The 21,782-nt window shown below is 44.9% G+C and overlaps 1 protein-coding gene across 2 annotated transcripts in view; it reads left to right on the forward strand.

The window, feature by feature from the left end:
* Nucleotides 1-21,782, forward strand: part of atad2b (ATPase family AAA domain containing 2B) — a 65,674-nt gene that overhangs the window by 21,670 nt on the left and 22,222 nt on the right. For both annotated transcript variants that reach the window (XM_056428102.1, XM_056428103.1), the window contains exons 21-24: nt 72-265; nt 362-521; nt 4,091-4,213; nt 8,187-8,327. In XM_056428102.1, the coding sequence (XP_056284077.1) occupies nt 72-265; nt 362-521; nt 4,091-4,213; nt 8,187-8,327 (618 nt within the window). The remainder of the gene's footprint in view (nt 1-71; nt 266-361; nt 522-4,090; nt 4,214-8,186; nt 8,328-21,782) is intronic.

Genomic DNA, 21,782 nt, shown 5'->3' on the forward strand with positions numbered 1-21,782 from the left:
CTATATAAATTAAATGGATTATTATTATCATTAGTAAGTGTACTCCTGCATTTCTCCCCCACCCCAATCAGCGAGGTGTGAGGAGGTGCTGCCGGAGGCGGAGGCTCCGGGCCCCCGAGTCCTGTCGACGGAGGAGCAGCGCCGATTGGCCGAGCAGGAGGAGAACACGCTGCGGGAGCTCCGCCTCTTTCTCAGGGACGTGACCAAGCGCCTGGCCACCGACAAGCGCTTCAACATCTTCAGCAAGCCGGTCGACATCGACGAGGTGAAAGAGGAACCCCCCCCCCCTTTCTCCCCCCGCCCCCCTCCATTTATTTCTTGTTCTTTTTCCTGTTTTTAAATATGACCTCTTGCGTGTCAGGTGGAGGACTACCTGGAGGTCATCCGGCAGCCGATGGACCTGTCCACCGCCATGACCAAGATCGACAACCACCAGTACCTGACGGTGAAGGACTTCTTGGGGGACGTCGACCTCATCAGCAGCAACGCCTTGGAGTACAACCCCGACAAGGACCCCGGAGGTGAGGCGCGTGAACACATGCCTGAACACGAACACGACTGTTCAGAAGTTTGGGGTCACACAGACAATTTCGTGTTTTCCATGAAAACTCTCACTTTTATTTATTAAATTAATTGCAACATGAATATAAAATATAGTTAAGACGTTGAGGAGGTTATAAATAATGATTTTTATTGTAAATATTAATGTAGTTCTTCTTGTGGCTCAAAGGAAGGCCAGTTGTATAGCTTCTCTCACCAGCATAACTGTTTTCAGCTGCGCTCAAATATAAAGGGTTTAAAGGGTTTCCTACCCCTCCGCTAGTCTTCTAAGGCGATAACACAATGTACCATTAGAACACTGGAGACGGGCCTCTGCACGCCTCTGTAGAGACTTCATTAAACACCAGAGAATAGTCATCTACACACTAACCATGTAGAGAGGGTATTTATGATTAATTTAATGTTATCTTCATTGATAAAAACAGAGCTTTAAAAAATAAGGACATTTCTAAGTGACGCCAAACTTATGAACGCTAGTGTACATGCATGTAATGCAACATGCATGTGCAATTTAACATGTGCACAGTTCACATGCGTGCACTACACCAGACGTGTGCACAATAATAAAGACGATGAATCTTTAGCATTTAGGTGCTAAAATAGTCTTGAAGCACCACAGATTTAAAAACGCTTTACTAAAGTACATAAATTCGATTAATATTGATCTTTTCATCCAGGACTTGGGTCAGAGAGCTGCGATGGAAATCCTCTGAGCAGATTAAGTTGAGACCAAAGACTCGGGAGACTCTTTGATGTCTGAGGCCGAAGAGATATTAGAGCTTTATTTCAGGAGAACGTAAATGAAGCAGTACAAGGGAATCAAGGGTGAAGTCTCAGTGTAAGGACACCATGTGTGTGTGTGTGTGTGTGTGTGGGTGGTGTGTCACCTTGAAGGTCACGTGCAGCACGACAAACCAAGGGGTGACCCCGATGTGATATCCACCGAAAGTGATTTGAGCCATGACGCTCAAATCACTTTCACAGGAGCAAATATATATATATTCTTTTTAAACCCTAAACTCAATCTTTAAGATTACCCCTAAAACTGAGGACCGCCAATAAACCGCCCGCCACTCCTCTAAATGAAGCTCTGCCGTTTCCACGACGACCTCTGACAGCGCTGGTCCCGTGGGCTGCAATAAGTCAACGTTGGACTATCCAAACCACTGTGTGTGTCTCTAGTCACTGTTGTGTTCCATCGGGCTGTCACCGTGCGAGGGGAAAGTAATTAGATTTAACGCGTAATGACTTGAGGAAGAAGGCTTCCAGGCTTCTGAAGACGAGAACCTCCGAGACGGGGTTGGGAACTCGAATGAAATAAAGTGCACGTCCCCCTCCGGGTGGCTTTCTGCCCCGTAGCTGAGAGGCTGCATATGCATGAGCGTTTAATTGTCTTGCAGCTGGAACCCATTTCTACATTGTCCTCCGACGCGCCTCGGCACATTTTTGTCTTCCAAAAGCCAATCATGACTTACACACACACACATGTACACACACAATGCAAACAAAAGGTTCCTGTCATTTGCTCCCAGCTTACAAAATATAATGGATTCATGTTTATTGTTTAAATTGACTACTTGTGTGCACGACGAAAAAGAGCCCACGTGAAAACGAATGCACGTTTGTGAATATATGGACTTTTTTTTTTTTACATGGAGAAGAAGCGTGCAAAAAGAAATATATATATATATATAACAATTTTTTTAAGGAAAAGTGTGCAAAAAATTAAATATATACATATATATATATATATATATTGGGAGAGAGAGAAATTTAAAAAACATGGAAAAGAAGCATGCAAAAAGAAATATATATATACATTTCTACCAGACTGTCATCCTCAACAGCAATATGATGGCAATTGAAAAGCTGCATCCAGAAGACATGCTCTGGACTTTTCAATTGATATGAACACACACACACACACACACACACACACACACACACACACCTCTCTCCTGTGTGTGTGTGTTTACCTGCTTTGTTCTCTCATAAAGATGTAGCCGCCTGACACGACGGGAAGCAATTATCCATCAGCCCAAATTAATAAATCTTGTCTTTTTGCAGGTGAGGGTCATTTGTTGGAATGCAAGGTCTACAAATGAAACACTGAAAGAAAAAGAAAAAAATGCAATTGGTCAGGTTAATAAAGAAGACTAACAAAAGCCTCGCTCGCCCGGCGCTGCGCACGGGAAACAATACGGCCTCGCACAATTACGCTGCCGGAGAGAAACGCTGCACTGGCTCCGAAAGAAAAGGAAAAGAAGGTGCTGGGGAAAAAAGCTCATTATCCCCACAGCGCTCCGTCTCTCCTTGTCCTTCATGCCATCTTCATCGCGCCGTCCTCCACGTGCAATCATGTCTTTTACAGCCCCCCCCCCTCGCCTCGCTTTTAAATCCTAACTGGGTTATGTAAAAAAAAACATTTAAAAAACCCTCTGTGCTCCACTCCACAATGTGAATAATAACCCTGTTCCTGTGGTGGAATGTGGCAAGCAACAGTGTTGTATGGCAGAGTGTGTGTTTGTGTGTGTGTGGGTGGGTGGGAGGAAGTTATTCAGGGCCAATGAGGGCTCTGATGAGCTCTAGGCATCCCACCTGGCCTTTGACACCCCCCTTCCACCGACGAGCGTTTCTTTTTTTTCTCTCCTTCCCCACTTAGAATGCACTCACACACACACACACTCGGACATACTCGCACACAACCACACACGCGCCCACAAATGGCCTCCATCGCAATTAGGCCGCCGTCCTCCCAATTAGACAAAAGGAAGCTGGCAGATTGTGACCTCTCCCCCTCCCCCCTCCGCCACTCTCCGTCTGAACCGTTCTCCCTCCGCCCGCCGTAATGAGAGGCTGTCTGTTTACGGCGCCACGATGCTTTTAACCACGCCGCAGCGGCGCCCACGCCTCTAGTCCCCCCTCCCGCCGCCACGGATGCCAGGGGAGGATTTAATGACGGCCGCGGTCCATCGAGGCGTGAGAGTCGTCGGAAAGGTGTGAGACGCGAGAGTGAAATGAGTACGCGTTTAAAATGCTTTTTGCTTTTTTATAAATAAATGGGAGAAAAACATTCTCTCCCCCCCCTCTCATCTGGAGGGGGCGAAGAAGTGGTCGATATGAAGACCCTCGTGCATTACTCGAGTTATGCCTTCTAACGCTTCTCACCAAAAGCCGGCTCCATCCTTCTTTTTATTTTTTACGATTCAACCTGTGAGAAAAGGCTACGCTCCCCTTTCTCACACATACAGTGGAGTGGGTATCGACTCCTCCGCCTTACATTTTTATGCATAGGGAGGGGTGGGGAGGAGGGGGTGGGTGGGGGGGGGTCGTAGAGCACGCCACATCAAACTAAATGGAGGGGAAGGAAAAAATAGAAACCAATATCTAAACGGGTTAGAGTGCTGTGGTAAATATACGGGTTTGATTTCCTGCCTTGAATAAATGCATGTCGAGCACAGAGCACCGCACAGTGTCGCGTCTTGTGACACTAATGCTATGTTTCACTGCCCCTCCCCCCCCCTCTCAGACAAGGTGATCAGGCACCGAGCGTGCAGCTTAAAGGACACGGCTCATGCCATATTCGCTGCCGAGCTGGACCCCGAGTTCGACCGCATGTGTGAAGATATCAAGGAGGCGCGCAGGAAGAGAGGTAAGGACCTCTAAATACTATACACACACACACACACACACGCACACACACACTCTTGTAACATGAAAGTAAACTCCGATCTACCATCATTTTTCTGTACACATTGATAAATGTGCAGGGCCAAACATTGTTTTTAATGGGTGATCTGGGTGAATATACTCTACTCTGATTGGCTGCTAGGTGTCCATTCATTTCTGATGATGGACACCTACTACCCCAAAGTAGTAACTGTCTAAATTAATGCACTATATACAATAAATATATTTTATGTATATATATATGTGTATATATATATAAAATCCAACACTAAACAAAACTGAAGAAATTGTCTTTATATACAGGACTGTCTCAGAAAATTAGAATATTGTGATGAAGTTCTTTATTTTCTGTAATGCAATTCAAAAAACAAAAATGTCATGCATTCTGGATTCATTACAAATCAACTGAAATATTGCAAGCCTTTTATTCTTTTAATATTGCTGATTATGGCTTACAGCTTAAGAAAACTCAAATATCCTATCTCTAAATATTAGAATATCATGAAAAAGTATACTAGTAGGGTATTAAACAAATCACTTGAATTGTCTAATTAACTCGAAACACCTGCAAGGGTTTCCTGAGCCTTGACAAACACTCAGCTGTTATAAATCTTTTTTTTACTTGGTCTGAGGAAATATTAAAATTTTATGAGATAGGATTTTAGAGTTTTCTTAAGCTGTAAGCCATAATCAGCAATATTAAAAGAATAAAAGGCTTGCAATATTTCAGTTGATTTGTAATGAATCCAGAATGCATGACATTTTTGTTTTTTTAATTGCATTACAGAAAATAAAGAACTTTATCACAATATTCTAATTTTCTGAGACAGTCCTGTATATATATTTGTATTTATTTATTTTTATTTATATATACAATAAATATATATTCATATATATATATATAATCCAAAACTAAACAAATACAATCAATACATATATATATATGTGTATATGTATATGTATGTGTATATATATATATATATATGTGTATGTATATATATAATCCAACACTAAACTAAACTAAATAAATGGTCTTTTTTCTTTTCTTTGGCCGTGGTATAAACTTTAGGACTTAATGGACGACGGTTTGCTTCCTTACTTTGCTCGTCCTCATTATTATAACTTTATAAGATCATAAACATTTACATTACGCCGGGCGCCTGATGAATTCACACTCTTTCGTCCGCGTTGCCCACTTTGTCCTGGCTGGTTGTTTTTCCAGGACGTTATTGGTGGACTCATTTAGCATACTAATAGAGCCGAAGTGAAGCGCATCATTTGTTTATCTAAATAAATAAACAATAACGGAGGAACACTCATCACGTGAATAATGAGCCGAGCCGGTCCACGCCGGACGGGTCGGTGCCGGGCGGAGCCGCCACCTCTTTATTTATCGCTCCACAAGATGGATTATTTCAGAGTGGAAACCTGCTTTTTGGAGGAGGGAGGGAGAGAGGGGGAAAATGAGAAGGAAAAGGAGAGAGAGATAGGGATGATGGAGAGGAGAGAAGCAGAAGGTAAGGGAGAAGGAGAGGTGGGAGGGAGAGAGGGAGAAGGAAAAGGAAGGAGGGAGAGAAAGGGAGAAATGGAGAGAGGGAGAGTGAAAAGGAGGAGCGGAGGAGAGAGGGAGAAGGAAAAGAAGCAGAGGGAGAAGGAGAATGAAAAGTAGAGGGGGAGAATGAGAGGGAGAGACGAGGAGAGAGAGGGGGAGTGAAAGAGAGAGGGAGAATGAGACAGGAAGAGAGATGACAAAGAGGGAGGGAGAGAGAGGGACAATGAGAAGGAGGGAGAGAGAAAAAGAGGGAGAATGAGGAGAGAGAGAGACAATGAAAAGGAGGGAGAGAGTGGGAGAGGGAGAATGAGAAGGATAGATGAAGGAGGGAGAATGAGGAGAGAGGGACAATGAGAAGGAGGGAGAATGAGAAGGGGAGAGGGAGCTCTCTGCAGTCCTTTCTTCTCCTCCTCGTGTGGAGTGAGTGGCGCAGGAGAAGGGGAGCGATGCCCGCGGCGGTGTTCCAGCCGGTTCCTCCTCCCGTCCTCTTCCCGGCGCTCTGCATCCACGCGGCTCGCCACGTGGCCCCGAGCGGCGCCCGGTGGGTGGAGTCTACCTCCAGATGAAGTGCGTGGTTAAAGTATCGACTCTGTAGGAAGTCGCCGGGTATTGAAGCATAAAGGTGTGTGCGTGTGCACAGATCCCTCGACGCTGCACTCGACTACACAATCATGAATACATGTAACCATGACAACTATTGATCTGTGATTGATGACAACACCTTTTATGTTTATTTCAACCCAATTAGAGACGGCATGCACTTCCTGATAATAATAATGTAGTCCATGCAGAACTAATGATGTAAGCAGTATATTCCACACAGGGCTGTACAATCCATCCTCAGAGTGGGACCTAATCTTATCGAAAAAGCCACATGTTTATTTATTTTTATTTTTTGGAATTTATTTAGTAAAAAGCCTCCAGTGAGATTAAAAAATCTCTTTTACAAGACGGCCAGTAGCACAATAAACTAAGTTTCAGACATGAAACATAAAACAGTGACGGACAATTAAAAAAAGAAGAAAGAAATATAATTTTTTAGATCACAGCACTATAATAAGAAAGGAAAAAATACAAAATATAAAACACTATGCAGAAGGTGGTAATATGAAGAAGAAAGGTGCTGGAACAAAGGGGTCCTCGTCCACTCTGATGTTACCACATAGACGTTGTGTAACTCTTTTATAGAAGGCCAGACTCGGTGCGTCACACACACACTCACACACACACACACACACACACAGCTCGGGGTCTATTGTGATCCATCTGAGGCTTTGGGCGCAGCCTGCAGACGGTGTAATATAAAAAAAATGAAATGTTATTTGCAGATTTCCTTATTTATAACCAGATTGCTTCATCGCTTTCTACATTTCTACATTTGCATCACTTTACACCCATTTTAAACTAATATTTTCTACCCATTTTAAACTAATATTTTCTACCCATTTTAAACTAATATTTTCTACCCATTTTAAACTAATATGTTATACCCATTTTAAACTCATATTTTATACTCATTTTAAACTAATTTAAAACTCATTTTATACCCATTTTAAACTCATATTTTGTACTCATTTTAAAGAGACCAAACACATATTTCGACGAGCTATCCTAACTTAAAAAAATAGATAAAATCTACCAAATATCTTAACGGGCTTTGTTGAATTAAAAAAATATATATATTTCCAGACCTGAAAAAATGACATTTCCAAAAGTTTTGGAAAAGTCCTGTAACTCTGTTATATTCATTTCCGCATTTTGATTAAAAGAATAAACATTTATATAAATATATATTCTTTTAATCAAACTATTATCATTTAAGGTATATATATATATATATACTCGTGTATACTCCGAGATTTCACAATGCAGAATCCATTGGTCAACATGTATATGAACCTGTCTTAAAATGTACCGTAAACTCCATTATATTATTATATGAACGTTAATTAAACGTTATATACCGGCCCTGTTGTCACCAACACCCAATCCGCCTCTCTGAGTCCGTATCGGCGAGGAGGAAGAGGAGGAAGACGGCGATGTCAATATTTCACGACTCTGTACGCTGTCCATTTGCCTTTTAGTTTTCAAAAAACCCCAGTGCATCCTGGGGGATTTTCTCCCCCGAGATCAGATGAGAGAGACTGGGATCTGTGGCCCCTCCCCCTTTTTTAAATGTCTCAGCGTCTGGGTCTCATTCCGGCATCCGCCGAAAAATACTTGCGAACGGATAACGTTGTAGTTTTTGTGTGTGTGTGTGGTAATGCTTCAGATGCACACACACACACACAGATACACACGCACACACACACGACTAACTGCACGTGCGCGCTCAGAGTGCGTGGTCTGTTGTCGGTAACCGATCCTCTTGTGGCCGCCGCAGACCTCCAGACGCCGGCTCAGCCGACGGAGCTGGAGCTCGAGGGCGCCGCGGCAACCAGGAGTCTCCACCACGCCGAGGCGGGGGAGGAGCCAGCCAAGAGCAGCACTCAGGGAGAGGCTGCCGACAAGCCGGGCACCACCGGTGAGCGTTGTTGTTGTTGTTGTTGTTCTTTTTCTTGTTGTTGTTGTTGTTGTTCTTCTTCCTCCACCACCTTCTTCTTCCCTCTTCCTCCACCTTCCTCTTCTTCCTCCTTCTTCTTTGTCCACATTCTTCTTCCTCCACCTTCTTCTTCCTCCATATTCCTCTTCTTCCTCGACCTTCTTCTTCTTCCACATTCTTCCTTCTTATTCCACCTTCTTCTTCTTCTTCCTCCTCCTTCTTCTTCCACTTTCCTCTTCTTCTTTCTCCTCCTTCTTCGTCCACATTCTTCTTCTTCCACCTTCTTCTTCCTCCACCTTCTTCTACCGTCTTCCTCCTCCTTCCTCTTTGTCCACATTCTTCTTCTTCCTCCACCTTCTTCTATTCTTCTACCGTCTTCCTCCTCCTTCTTTGTCCACATTATTCTTCTTCCTCCTCCTTCCACCTTCTTCCTCCACCTTCTTCTTCTTCTGTCTTTGATACAGCAGCAAGCAGCTGTGTTGTATTACAACAATATACCAGATGTATGTTGCGCCTCACACCTGCTTCGTCACACACACACACACACACACACATTCCTCGCCAGTGAAGAAGCGCGTGGCGGAGAGCAGCCTCATTAGCGAGCCCGCTCTCTTCCTCACCACGCCACGCCACAATTACATGCCCACCTGTGGTAAACGGCAGGTGCCTAAGTATGGGGGGGGGGGTGTAATACATGTATACATGTATTATTTTGTATACATGAAGAACGACTTACACCTGGAGCGAAACACGCTGCAATGAAACGAGCTGACAGAGGCCTCAGTCCCGAGAGAAGAGGTTGACTGTGGGTCCTTCTTGCAATCGGTGGCGGTTCAATCCCCGCCCTAGTCGATGTGTCCTCGAGCAAGACACTTAACCCGTGTAGCTCCCTGTAGCCGTGGTTACGGTGTATGAATGTAAGTCGCTCTGCATAAAAGCGTCAGCTAAACGAGACTGGAGGGAAAGAAGTGCTCCGGTGGAGCACCGGGCCTGTGTAGTGAAATCCTCAGACTCCCTCCAACTCCTCCGTCTTGTGTAAATTCATATTAATGCCTTTTTTTCTTTGAGACACGGCTTCATCTCACTTAACCACGCAGCGTTGAATTTATCGCCTTAATCATTCATTTGTGGACAAAAGTTGAGATGAATCTGTCTTGTTGTTGTAGTACACGTGTCCACCACCAGGTGGAGCCTGTCCCTCATGAGTAGTCTCCGCCTCCCTCCCAGGAGCCCCTGCTGAGTGGGTAAAGTTCCTCCTCCCAGCAACACCGCCACAGCTCTGCAGTTTATCTCGTCCCGCTAAGGCACAGAGGGCAGGAAAGGGATAATATTTAATGAATTGTTTAATTTCCCCCCACTATCAATAATTCAGTGCAGGGTAAACTAACGGAGCCCCGGCGGACAGACTTGAGCCAGTAGCTCCTCAAATATTCATTTTCTTTTTTTTTATGTCGATACACATTACACACACTTCGGTCCGATGCGTAACTACAGCGTCAATAACGACAACCGGCATCGCCGCAGAGCTGATTCAACATCCTCTGACAAGATAACGTACACTTTACTGTCACAAGATGGCACGTATCATTATTTCATTATTATTATTATATGGTAATTACATGGCTTCACCTGGCATGTATTTACAGCACTGATTGCTTTATTGAACATCAATGGGACGTCTTTATTCACATATCCGTACCGACGCTGCAGTTAATTATCTAATTGATATATTTTAAGGAGGTGGGGGGAGGGGGAGGGGGGGGGGAGTTCACGCTACTTTTTTAGCTGTGTGTTTAATCTACAAAGCCAAATGTCACAGATTGGGGACCTCCGCCAGAGGCTTCATTAATTAGGCTCAAGTTGGCTGATTAGTGCGTGACACCGGCAGCCAGTTCTCACCTGGAGCAGCTCGGCGAGGCGGCCATTAGGCTAATTGATCACGGCGGCGGCGTAATGAGAGCGCGGCGGCGATGGAGAGAGGCGGGCTTTCCCCCCCCGTCCTGCGGCGCGACGGCGGGACGCACGAAGGTCGAAGTCATCCTCGTCTTCGCCTGCAGGGGCAGCCGGAACGGAGCCGGGGTTGTTTTGGGGTAAAGGAAAGAGGACTTTAGAGAATCTAAGAGGAAGAGCCTGGCGCTCGGAGGAAGGAGTCTCGGGGGCAGGAAGTCCGGTTTTCGGAACACTCTTCAAAATAAGATGGCTTCAAAATAAGAGCTTCTTCCGCCTGGAAACAGCCACTGGAAAACAGCCACTGGAAACCCTCTACATCCCAGAATCACACCATCTCATTTATACTGAGTCATCCTATTATTATAACACCCATAACACAATCAACATTGCAATTACACAGATAATATAATATAATTCAGGGATCCTACTTTTCTCTGCTTGCCTCAATACATCCGTCAGAATATTACATCTACGTGTGCAAGTTCACATACAATCCACTACAACTCTACAGCATCTAGCTTGTAAAGGGATGCCTTTTATCCCTCTCTCCTCCCACCCCTCTCTCCTTCCATCCCTCTCTCCTTCCATCCCTCTCTCCTTCCATCTCTTTGCCCGTGACAGTCAGGTTACATGGAGCGGTTGAGATGCGGGAGAAAGTTGTGTGAAAAGGTTTTTTTTTTTCCCCCAAGGGTATTTTGGGATCAGGTGTTAAAAGCTGTGTGTGTGTGTGTGTGTGTGCGCATGTGTGTGTGTGTGTGTGTGTGACACGACGGAAAACATGCACGGGGAAACACGGGAAGAGGGAGATGGTTTCCATTAGGCTGCGTGGACAGCGCTGTCATGGTTTCTCTGCTCACTCACACTCCTCCTCCTCCTCCTCCTCCCAGCACTCCCTCCCTGGAGAAGCATAGCGAACCCAAGGCCCATGACGTGGGCCGCCACCCGGGTTCATCCGGAGTGCACCGCCACACGGCTCTGGTTCACGTGGGGTTCATCCATTCATTCATTATTAAGGCCTCCGTTTTTACCTCTCATTCGATCACGCCGGTTTTTCCTTTACCTCCTTCATGCCGAATCAGCCGCTTGTTTTTTCTGTATATTTCATCAGAAGACATGTGCTCGTGATTGCTTTCATTAAATATCACCGTCTGATTAGCCTCCTGCTTTTCTTTGAACCTCTCGGTGGCTCCTCGTCTCCATTGTTCCTCGGCGTTGTTTTTTTTGGCACGTTCAGTTTTTGCACGAGTCCTGATTTAACGTGCGATCTGTTTGTGGAAGGAACAATAAACGACGCGCCCGAGGCAACAGCTGCCCCCCCCCCCCGCCGAGCGTCTCGCGGCGCAGTGAAACGAGCAGCTCGCGCCCCCCTGCCGACATCGATATTTAAAGTCACGAGGACCTTTTTTATTGAAGTAGTTGCTAATAGATTTCTTTCTTTCCTTCTTCTTTAAACACAAAGCCATATTGAAGCGATTACATTCTCCAGATTTTCGTTTCCTCGTCCGCCTGCGCCGGTTTACACGGACGGCTCTCGATGAATGTTGAAGTTTAACCTTGAAGCGACTTTATGTAAACAAGATCTCCAGAGCAGCTGCTTCACCTGCAGCTGCAGCTTCCCCGTCAGAAGTTTCAGTCGGTGAGATGTGAGTCGCGAGAGAGCGAGAGAGAGCGAGAGAGAGAGAGAGACACACATACTTGGTGAAGCTCCTCCTCCTCCGTCCCGACGCGTCTCCTGATTGGCTGAAACTCAAACGACTCGTTCAGTCTTGATCGTCTTCTCGTCCCGTCAGAATCTGGAGGTCAGAGGGTTCAGGCACAAAGGATCGGCTGGTCTGTCATTACAATTAAGAGACACACACACACACACACACACACACACTAGGAACCAGCCTCTCCTCGTTTAGGTTGCGCTGCAGACAGAATCTCCCGAGGTCTCCCGGGCTCCTGCCTCCATTGTTTTTTACCCCAGTGCAGTCGATTAGTCAATTTCGGTAAACATCAGAGGCGAGTCCACGCCGGGCGGCTTAATGGGCTCCATTCCCCCGCTGGCGCGCTTCAGAGAACTCGTAATTGACTGGAACAATTGCACGAACATGATGCATTAGAGCTTGATTAGTTGGGACCACTTATAGATTTGTTTGTCGGATCCCAAAATTATCTTTTGGACTTTTATACACTTCTCAAAACCCGACTGGAGGGAACGTGACCCGGTGATGATGATGATGATGATGAAGACTATGTGACTGGTTGTCTCACTCAATGTTTATTGCTTCATCACAATAACCACTCGTCAGATTTTTCGGGACCATTGAGTGATTCTGGTTCTTTTGGTTATCGGTTCTGATTTATATTGTCCAAGAAAAAATACAAATAAAGAAGAGGGGAAATCAGGAACATTATGAATAAATTGCATAAAAAATAATTAAATGCAAATAACAAATTTAAATAGGCTGAAGAACATATATATCGTCCAAGAAAAAATTAAAATAATAAAGAGGAGAAATTAGGAAAATAATAAATAGATTGCATACAAAATAATTAAATGCAAATAATAATACAAATAAATAATTTAAATAGGCTGAAGAGCATATATATCGTCCAAGTAAAAATAAAGAAGGGAAATGAGGAAAATAATGAATAAATTGCATTTAAAATAATTAAAGACCTAATACAAATACATTATTTAAATGGGCTGAAGAACATATATCGGCTTTAAAAAGGTATAATAGATGAACTTGCGTCTACGCGTGAAAATTAACATCCCCACAAACACAGCCGTCCCTTTTGCACACCTCTCTCTGAAATACCCGCCGCATTAGGCGACATGAAGTCACATTAGACCGCCACAAGAATAGGAATGTGCGGCAGCTGTTTTGTTTTTAATTGCATCAAATCACTCTGAGAATCTCACTTATCCAGCGCTAATCGCCACGTCTCCATTGAACCCAGAAGAAAACGGCGCTCTCCCGTCTAAACCGGCCATTACGCCGCCTCGCCAAAGGTCAAAGGTCGAGGGGTCAGCCGTCATAATTATCTAAAGCGTGCTCATGCAGCATTAACTTTGAATTGTTGTGCGTGCCAGGTTGGCTGTTGTGATGCCCCGTCCCCCCTTTTCAGTGGCTTTCAGTCCCGCTTTACTCTGGGATCAATCACGCATTGACATCTCGCCATTTAGGGGGTTGACTTCATTATATTTGTTTCTGCAATCACTCGCATCCACCTCCTCAAATTCAGTTACATCCAAAGTGCCGCGTCAGGAAATTTGCCGTACCGCCGGAATTTCCGTCACTCCGGTGGTCCTCGAAACGAATTATCACCGCGACTCGAGAATTATTACCGAGCGTTCGTATTCGATTGTCTCGCATTATGAGCTTTTCCGGGGTATTTAAATGTCCGGCGGCGTTGCTCAGTGAATGTAGAATATTGTGCACGGTACAATTCTCTCTTTTTTGTGGTTGCTTGCACTCCAAAGTGCACTTTGCACTAATTACATTTTGGGTTTTGCAAATTGGAAAAGTTTTTTGGAAAAATCTGTGATCTTTATTACAGTCGGGGAGGAAGAAAGTTATGAAGAAGTTTCGCAATTTGTAAGTTGCTGGATATGAAAACCTCCCTCGCCTCCACAAGATCTCCCAAAAGTACAACGAGCAACTCTGAAAGGGGGAGCGAGGATATTGCATCTCGTGATGTTACGTGGAGAGTTAATAGATAGATGGATACTTTATTAATCCCGAGGGAAATTTAGGTCATCCAGTAGTTTATACACTTCACTTAACTCACAAACATACATACACAAATCACAGTAGAAAAACAATACACATAGGGAGAACATGTTCACAGGGAGTAGGGTGTATACAGATATTACAGTGTGCAAAGTGATATAAATAGTAGTCTGTGCAATGGGCTAGTATAGCCAAGTAAAAAGATGGACAGTGGGATGGAAAAATAAAGAGCTGAGAAGAGGAGGGGAGACTGAGGTAGACTCATGCAGAGAAGCCCCTCCCCCTCTGCGTGGCGTTGTACTGCCCTGGGGACAAAGGACTTCCTCAGCCTGTCCGATGAGCATGACAGTGACAGGAGTCTGCCACTGAAAATGCTCCTCTGTCCGTTAAGAGTGCTGTGTAGTGGGTGGTGGTCATTGTCCAAGATGGTCAGCAGCCGACTCAATGTCCTTTTCTCCGCCACTGATGTTCGGCAGTCCAGTTCCATGCCAACAGCTCCTGCCCTTCTCACCAGCCTGTCGAGTCGCCCTGCATCCCTCTTCTTCACGCTGCCTCCCCAGCACACCACAGCATAAAAAAGGACGCCGGCAACAACCGACTGGTAAAACATGCGCAGGAGTTTGCTGCAGACATTGAAAGACCTCAGCCTCCTCAGGAAGTAGAGCCGGCTCTGACCCTTCTTATAGATGGCATCTATGTTGGCTGGCCTGTCCAGATGAACTCCTGAGTACTTGTAGGTGTTGACCACCTCCACACTGACACCCCCGATGGAGGCTGGTAGCAGAGGAGGCTGAGACCTCCTAAAGTCCACCGCCATCTCCTTGGTCTTGGTGGCGTTCAGCTGCAGGTGGTTCTGCCTACACCACTGCACAAAGGTGTCCACCGGGCTCCTGTCCTCACCCTCCCGTCCATCCCTGATGCATCCCACAACAGCAGAGTCATCAGAGAACTTGTGGATGTGGCACGACTCCGTGTTGTAGGTGAAGTCTGTACAGGGTGAACAGGACAGGTGAGAGTCCCCTGAGCAGCGCCGGGCTGCCCAACAGTCTCAGACACGCAGCCTTCAGCCTGACAGACTGAGGTCTCCGTCAGGTAGTCAGTGATCCAGGACACCAGGTGGGCGTTCACACCCATCTGCACGAGCTTGTCACTCAGTCGGATGGTGTTGAAGGCACTGGAGAAATCAAAGAACATGATTCTCACAGCACCTCTCCCCTTGTCCAGATGAGAGTGAGCCCTGTGCAGCAGGTAGACGATGGCCTCTTCCACGCCCACCTGCTCCTGGGAGGCAAACTGCAGCGGGTCAAGTGCATGGCGTGCCTGAGGTCTGAGGTTGCGAAGCAGCAGTCGCTCCATGGTCTTAGATATGTGTGATGTCAGAGCGACTGGCCTGAAGTCATTCAGCTCACTGGGGTGCGGCTTCTTCGGGATGGGGATGAGGCAGGAAGTCTTCCACAGAGCCGGCACCTTCCCCAGTTGGAGGCTCAGGTTGAAGAGATGCTGCAGAGGCTCACCCGGTTCCACCGCGCATGGACAGACTCCATCGGGGCCGGCTGCTTTCCTGGGGCGCAGCCTCCTCGGCTCTCCTGTGACCTGATCCGCCGTGATGGTGGGGGGGGAGGGGCTCTGTGTGGTCGCCTGCGGGAGGGGTGCAGCTGTGGAGAGCGGCAGAGGGCTGGAAGCTGGAGTGAGTGGGGCCCCACTGGCTGTGGTCAGAGCAGGGGGGAGGGGTGGGGTGGGTGTGGCATGCAGTGAGCAGCTGATGGGGGGGGATGCAGGAATAGGTGTTAGACAGTCATTAACACCTGGAGCTGTGTTGTCAAACCTGTTGTAGAAGTGGTTAAACTGGTTTGCCCTCAATCATCCACAATCCTTAATCACACTCGCCTCGATGTACCGCTCCAACTTTTGCATCAGTAACGCGTCATTTAATATTATCACGACGCGAGAAAGACGCCAAACCACAAGAATCGGCATCTCGGGTATGACGCCTTCAAAGAGCGCTCTCTCGGCGAGGGGACCATGCAAGAACTCAACGGGCAAATTAGCAATAATTATCTCGGAAAGACGGAGTTCACTTCATTGAACATTTTCTTTTGTTCAACAAATCTCGTGCACGGTCTTTATTTTGGTGTCTGGCTGTTTCGAGGCGAGGCGAGAGAGCCGGGATCGATCGCTGGCCACCGTCCCGACGCCGGCTCCACGAGCGTCGGTCTAGACGCCGTCTGGCCCGCCGTCACCACCACACGCCGATATCCAATGTCGCACCCGAGGAGAGCGAGGCGATAAACGCGATTACGTTTATGGATTTGGTAAAACATTTTTTTTTAATCAGATACTTATGGATATATGATCTACTGGAGACGAGCCCTGAAGCAGAGCTAACGCCAAACCCTGATCCCCGTTAAGTTCCTCAAGACCGTCGTCTCGCCCGTTGAATGCGACTTCAGAAAAGTCTCGGTGAAGGTCGTGCGAGAGTTTCACGAGATTCAAGAGTTTCACGAGATTCAAGAGTTTCACGAGATTCGATCGTCGGGGTGCGGCCGTGTTCCTCTTCCTCCGATCACTCGCTGTCCTGACCGCTAACCGGTGAAGACGCCGTGACCTCACGCGCGCGGCTGAAAGAGAGAGACCTCGTTTCTTTATTCAATTTACCTCCCTCTATGAATTTTTAGAACTCCTCCAGCGAGGCGTTTATGTGGAGCAATGGTCGCCCCGTGTGGGGGAAGGGAAAGAAACCGGTTTAATTTAATATCCCTTTCTGCCGAGTCCCATTATTATACAGCTGTGACGACCCGGATCCCTCAACACACTGGCGGGGTATCTAATTGGTATCTAATCAAATCAACTTAGCGAGTGAAAGTGTTCTGACGAAGCGGCGCGGCCGTCCTTCACAGATCACGGCTTCAGCCGAGGAAAAGAAAACACGGCGGCAGCATTTTGAATCCGGGCTACGAGGCCGCTGACGACCTCCTGCCGCTCGGTAACGAGGTGTTTTTAATTGGTTGTTGTCTGGATAATGGATGCAGAATGGTTTTGGAGAGGATGTATTTACCGTGAAGTTACGACGCGCCGTATTTGACATCAGTGGCTACATTACGTTACATTTTGTTACATTGTTGCATTAAAGACGTTCAACCCAAAGACTTTCGCGAGAATTTAGAGGTCGACCGATACTCGATTTTCTTTAAGGCTGATGTAGCAACGAGAACTTTAAGAAGGAAAATAGGCGTTAGCCGATGAATTTTCCCGATTGCTATTAAGATCGAAGTAGCGTTCTTCAATTAGAGAACTTTTATGGAGGGAAATAAAGTGAAAAATTGGCAGGGGGCTGAAACTTTTTAGCCCACATTTACTAACCCTGTTGCCAGAATAATGCGTGGAAAATAAGGTTTTTTTTAAATCCCGGAGCCCAAGAAAAAAACAAGTAAAAGTGCGCCGAATTTTACATCAGTGGCTATAAACAATACGTTACATTAGTTACATTGTTGCATAAAAGACATTCAACCCAAAGACTTTCGCGAGAATTTAGAGGTCGACCGATACTCGATTGTTTTAAAGCTTGTGTAGCAACGATAACTTTAAGCAGGAAAATAGGCGTTAGCCGATGAATTTGCCCGATGGCTATCAAGATCGAAGTAGTGGTGTTCCAGGAGGGGATCAGGCTCGCAGAATCAGTAACTTCTGTTAAATCACTTCTTAAAACCCATTTTTTAGAACAGCTTTTAAGTGATGTCATCCTTTTATGCAGATCTTTGATTCCTCTAATTTAGTAAAGTCTGTTTTTAATTTTGTATTTTAATTTAATTTATTTTATTTTATATTAGTATCTTACTATTTGTTTTGCCTTGACTCTCTGTAGAGCACTTTGTAAACTTTCTTTTTTAAAGGTGCTGTATAAATAAAGTTATTATAATTATTACATTGGAGAGAACTTTTCTGGAGGGAAATAAAGTGAAAATGGGTCCATTATGATGAGAAAATCCGCAGGGGGCGAGATCGAAGTAGTGTTCCTCCATTGGAGAGAACCTTTATGGAGGGAAATAAAGTGAAAATGGTTCCGTAAATAAAGTTTTAGCCCACATTTCCGAACCCTGTTGCCAGAATAATGCATGGAAAACTAGAACGGGCACTCGGTAGAGCGCATACCTTCGCATATCACAAGATTGGGCATTGAATTATGAACATTTTGGCATTAGTTGCATGCCAATTGGATACAAATTAACCGTGCTATGGTAAAAAGAAGATTTTGACCTTTTCATGACTTTGACTTGATCGATCCCAACATCTAATCAAATGGTCCCCGGATAATAACCAATCATCCCACCAAATTTCATGCGATTCGGTTTAATACTTTTTGACTTATGCGAATAACACGCATACAAATACACGGCGATCAAAACATAACCTTCCGCATTTTCAATGCGAAGGTAACTAGCTTACATTTTCTTGCCCACCAAAGAAACCAATTGTTGAATGTCATACTGGCGCCAATTAATTGGTCCACGTCTCGTTGAATCGTGCAGGAACATCGGCTTCTTTTCAATCTGCCGAACTGCTTCAAGTGCAGCATGTGAGAGACCCTGAGAGTGTTTTTAAAAATCTTGCAGTCTGAGTTTTTGAGTCAGTCGAGTTGTCGTCGCGCGTATCCGTCTTCTGAGGAGAGGAGCGAGAACGAAGACGGATGCTCCCGGACTGAATTATGTCTTCCCTTCCTCCTCTTCCCCTCTTTATGATTGATCCGGTCGTCTTCGGAACAACTCAGAATGCCCGTAGTGACACGACGCATTCCCAAAAAATCAATCTCGGCCGGCTGGCGGTACGGATGGAGCGTGCACGAATTGTCGGGTTCATCTTATCCATTAACTCTTAATGGGCTTTTTGTTTTAGGCTTTTCAAAATAGGTGCATAAAGGGAGACTGGGGAAGTATCTCGATCGGCCCTCAGGAGGAGGAGGAGGAGATAATAATAAAGGGCGGGAGTGATATCGTGAGTGATATCTTTCATTTCAGGGAGCAAGGATGGGATCATTTATTGATCCGGACATTTCATTAAGTGTCGACTCGAAAACAGTGTCACGCCGGGTGACAAACGGCCGTCTTCCTTTTGTGACCCTGAGGCGTCGCGCGGCGCCGCCGCCATCGACTTCCTGGTGTTTTCACCGCCTCCTGCAGTGCTTTTCTCCCCATGACTCCATCATCAAAACTCTCACAGCAAATATGGTACGGGCTGCAAATGCGTAGTGCACGAAAGCAACCGAAACGTGTGTGTGTGTATCTCGTATATAAATATCTATATGTATATAGATATTTACCTTCGCATTGAAAATGCGGAAGGTAATTTTTGATCGCCGTGTATTTATTTATTTGTATGCGTGTTATTCGCATAAGTAAGAAAGTATTAAACCGAATTGCATGAAATTTGGTGGGATGATTGGTTATTATCCGGGGACCATTTGATTAGATTTTGGGATCGATCGGGTCAAAGGTCATGGTCAAGGTCATGAAAAGGTCAACATCTTCTTTTTACCATAGCGCGGTCAATTTATATCCAATTGGCATGCAACTAATGCTAAAATGTTCATAATTCAATGCCCAATCTTGTGATATGCGAAGGTATGCGCTCTACCGAGTGCCCATTCTAGTTATTTATAGATTTAGATATATTTATTTAGATGCATATATTTATTTAGATATATATATTTTTATATATATTTTGTATTATTACTTATTTATATATATATATATAAAATTATTTCCATATATTTAAAAACATATATATTTTGTACATGTATTTATTTATTTTTATATATTTACTTTGATAAATATATATATATATTAGAAGAAGAGGACATAAAAATAATAATAACGAAAAAGAAAGAAATAACAAAAAAACAAAAACAAAAAAATATATATATATTTACCCCGTAGCTGAATAGAAGTCATTTGGTCTTCAGCCGGGCTCGATGGCGGACTGATAAATGGTAATTCACCTCCACCTTTGCTTAGAATTTTCTATGTAGAATATCTATGATGAGGCAATGGGGCATTATGCATTCATGCTCATCATTACCTTCGCATTGAAAATGCCGGAAGGTTATGTTTTGATCGCCGTGTATTCATTTATTTATTTATTTATTTATTTATTTGTATGTGTGTTATTCGCAAAACTCAAAAAGTATTGAACCGAATTGCATGAAATTTGGTGGGATGATTGTTTATTATCCGGGGACCAGTTGATTAGATTTTGGGATCGATCGGGTCAAAGGTCAAGGTCAAAGGTCATGAACAGGTCAAAATCTTTCGCAGAACTCAAAAAGTATTGAACCGAATCGCATGAAATTTGGTGGGATGATTGTTTATTATCCGGGGACCAGTTGATTAGATTTTGGGATCGATCGGGTCAAAGGTCAAGGTCAAAGGTCATGAACAGGTCAAATCTTCTTGAATCACATGGAATTTGGTGGGATGATTGGTTATTATCCGGGGACCATTTGATTAGATTTTGGGATCAATCGGGTCAAAGGTCAAGGTCATGGTCATGGAAAGGTCAAAATCATTTTTTAACCATAGCACGATACATTTTTGTCCAATTGGCATGCAACTAATGCCAAAATGTTCATAATTCAATGTCCAATCTTGTGATATGCGAAGGTATGCGCTCTACCGAGTGCCCGTTCTAGTTTATGTTATGTGTGGGGGGGGGGGGATTCGGTTTAACCTGTATTTTTAATCTAGAGTAGTGATTGTGTTTTATTATAATAATAACCTTCAATTTTATATAGCGCTTCTCTAAATACCCGAAGTCGCTTTACAGTTTACAGTCCAGTAGTCATACACACACACAGTCATCCCGGTGGTGGTAAGCTACATCAGTAGCCACAGCTGCCCTGGGGCAGACTGACGGAAGCGTGGCAGCCAATCAGCGCCTACGGCCCCTCAGACCACCACCAACACTCATTCACATCCATACGAACCGGGGTGAAAAGAAAATTTCATTTGCATATTTCTAAAGCTCAAGTGTAAATTATTCATTTAGTTAAAGTGATTGGGAACCATATTGGAATTTGTTCTGCAGTCACGAGGGAGGGGGGGGGGGGGGTACACAGCTTTTGTGTTGTGTTAATTACATCTCAGTGGAAGAAGAAGAAGATCTGGCTGGAATCCCCTGAGAGGGCTCGAGTTGTGGAGAATTATAGTTTTTAAGAATTAAATCTTATCGCTCGTTCTTGGAGCAGTGTGTAAAATTTAAATTTTTTTAAAACTTCAATTTGCTTTACGGATTAATGTCACTTCCTGGACGTCTGCGTGTGATCATGAGCTCCGGCTCTCTGACGCTGATGTCATGCTCGTCCCAAAGCTCTGATACCGTTATTAACCAACGGTTTAGTCACGACAGCTCGGTGTTTGTTGTGGATGTGAGAGCACGTCCTCTAACTTTATTTGTTGTTATGCTAATTATATCAACACAGTTTATTCTGCCTTTTTAAATTACACATCTCATCTAATTGATAAACCATGAACATAAAGGAACTATAGTACTTTTCCATATGGGATTTCATCTAAAAGTGCATTCCCCCCCCGTCTATATAATAATCTGCAGACAAGACGTCAGGGGGGGAATCAAAACAAGGGGGCGTGGTTTCTTCTTTCTTTTTTACGGCGGCCCCTGAGCTCCGCCCCATCAGTCGCAGGTGATGGGAGCGCGGCGGATCGATACTCCATTAATGCTACGAGATCGAGGCCCCCGACGCCAGTCGAGGTGT

The sequence above is a fragment of the Pseudoliparis swirei genome, chromosome 12 (assembly GCF_029220125.1).
Source record: "Pseudoliparis swirei isolate HS2019 ecotype Mariana Trench chromosome 12, NWPU_hadal_v1, whole genome shotgun sequence".
Classification (NCBI taxonomy): Eukaryota; Metazoa; Chordata; class Actinopteri; order Perciformes; family Liparidae; genus Pseudoliparis; species Pseudoliparis swirei.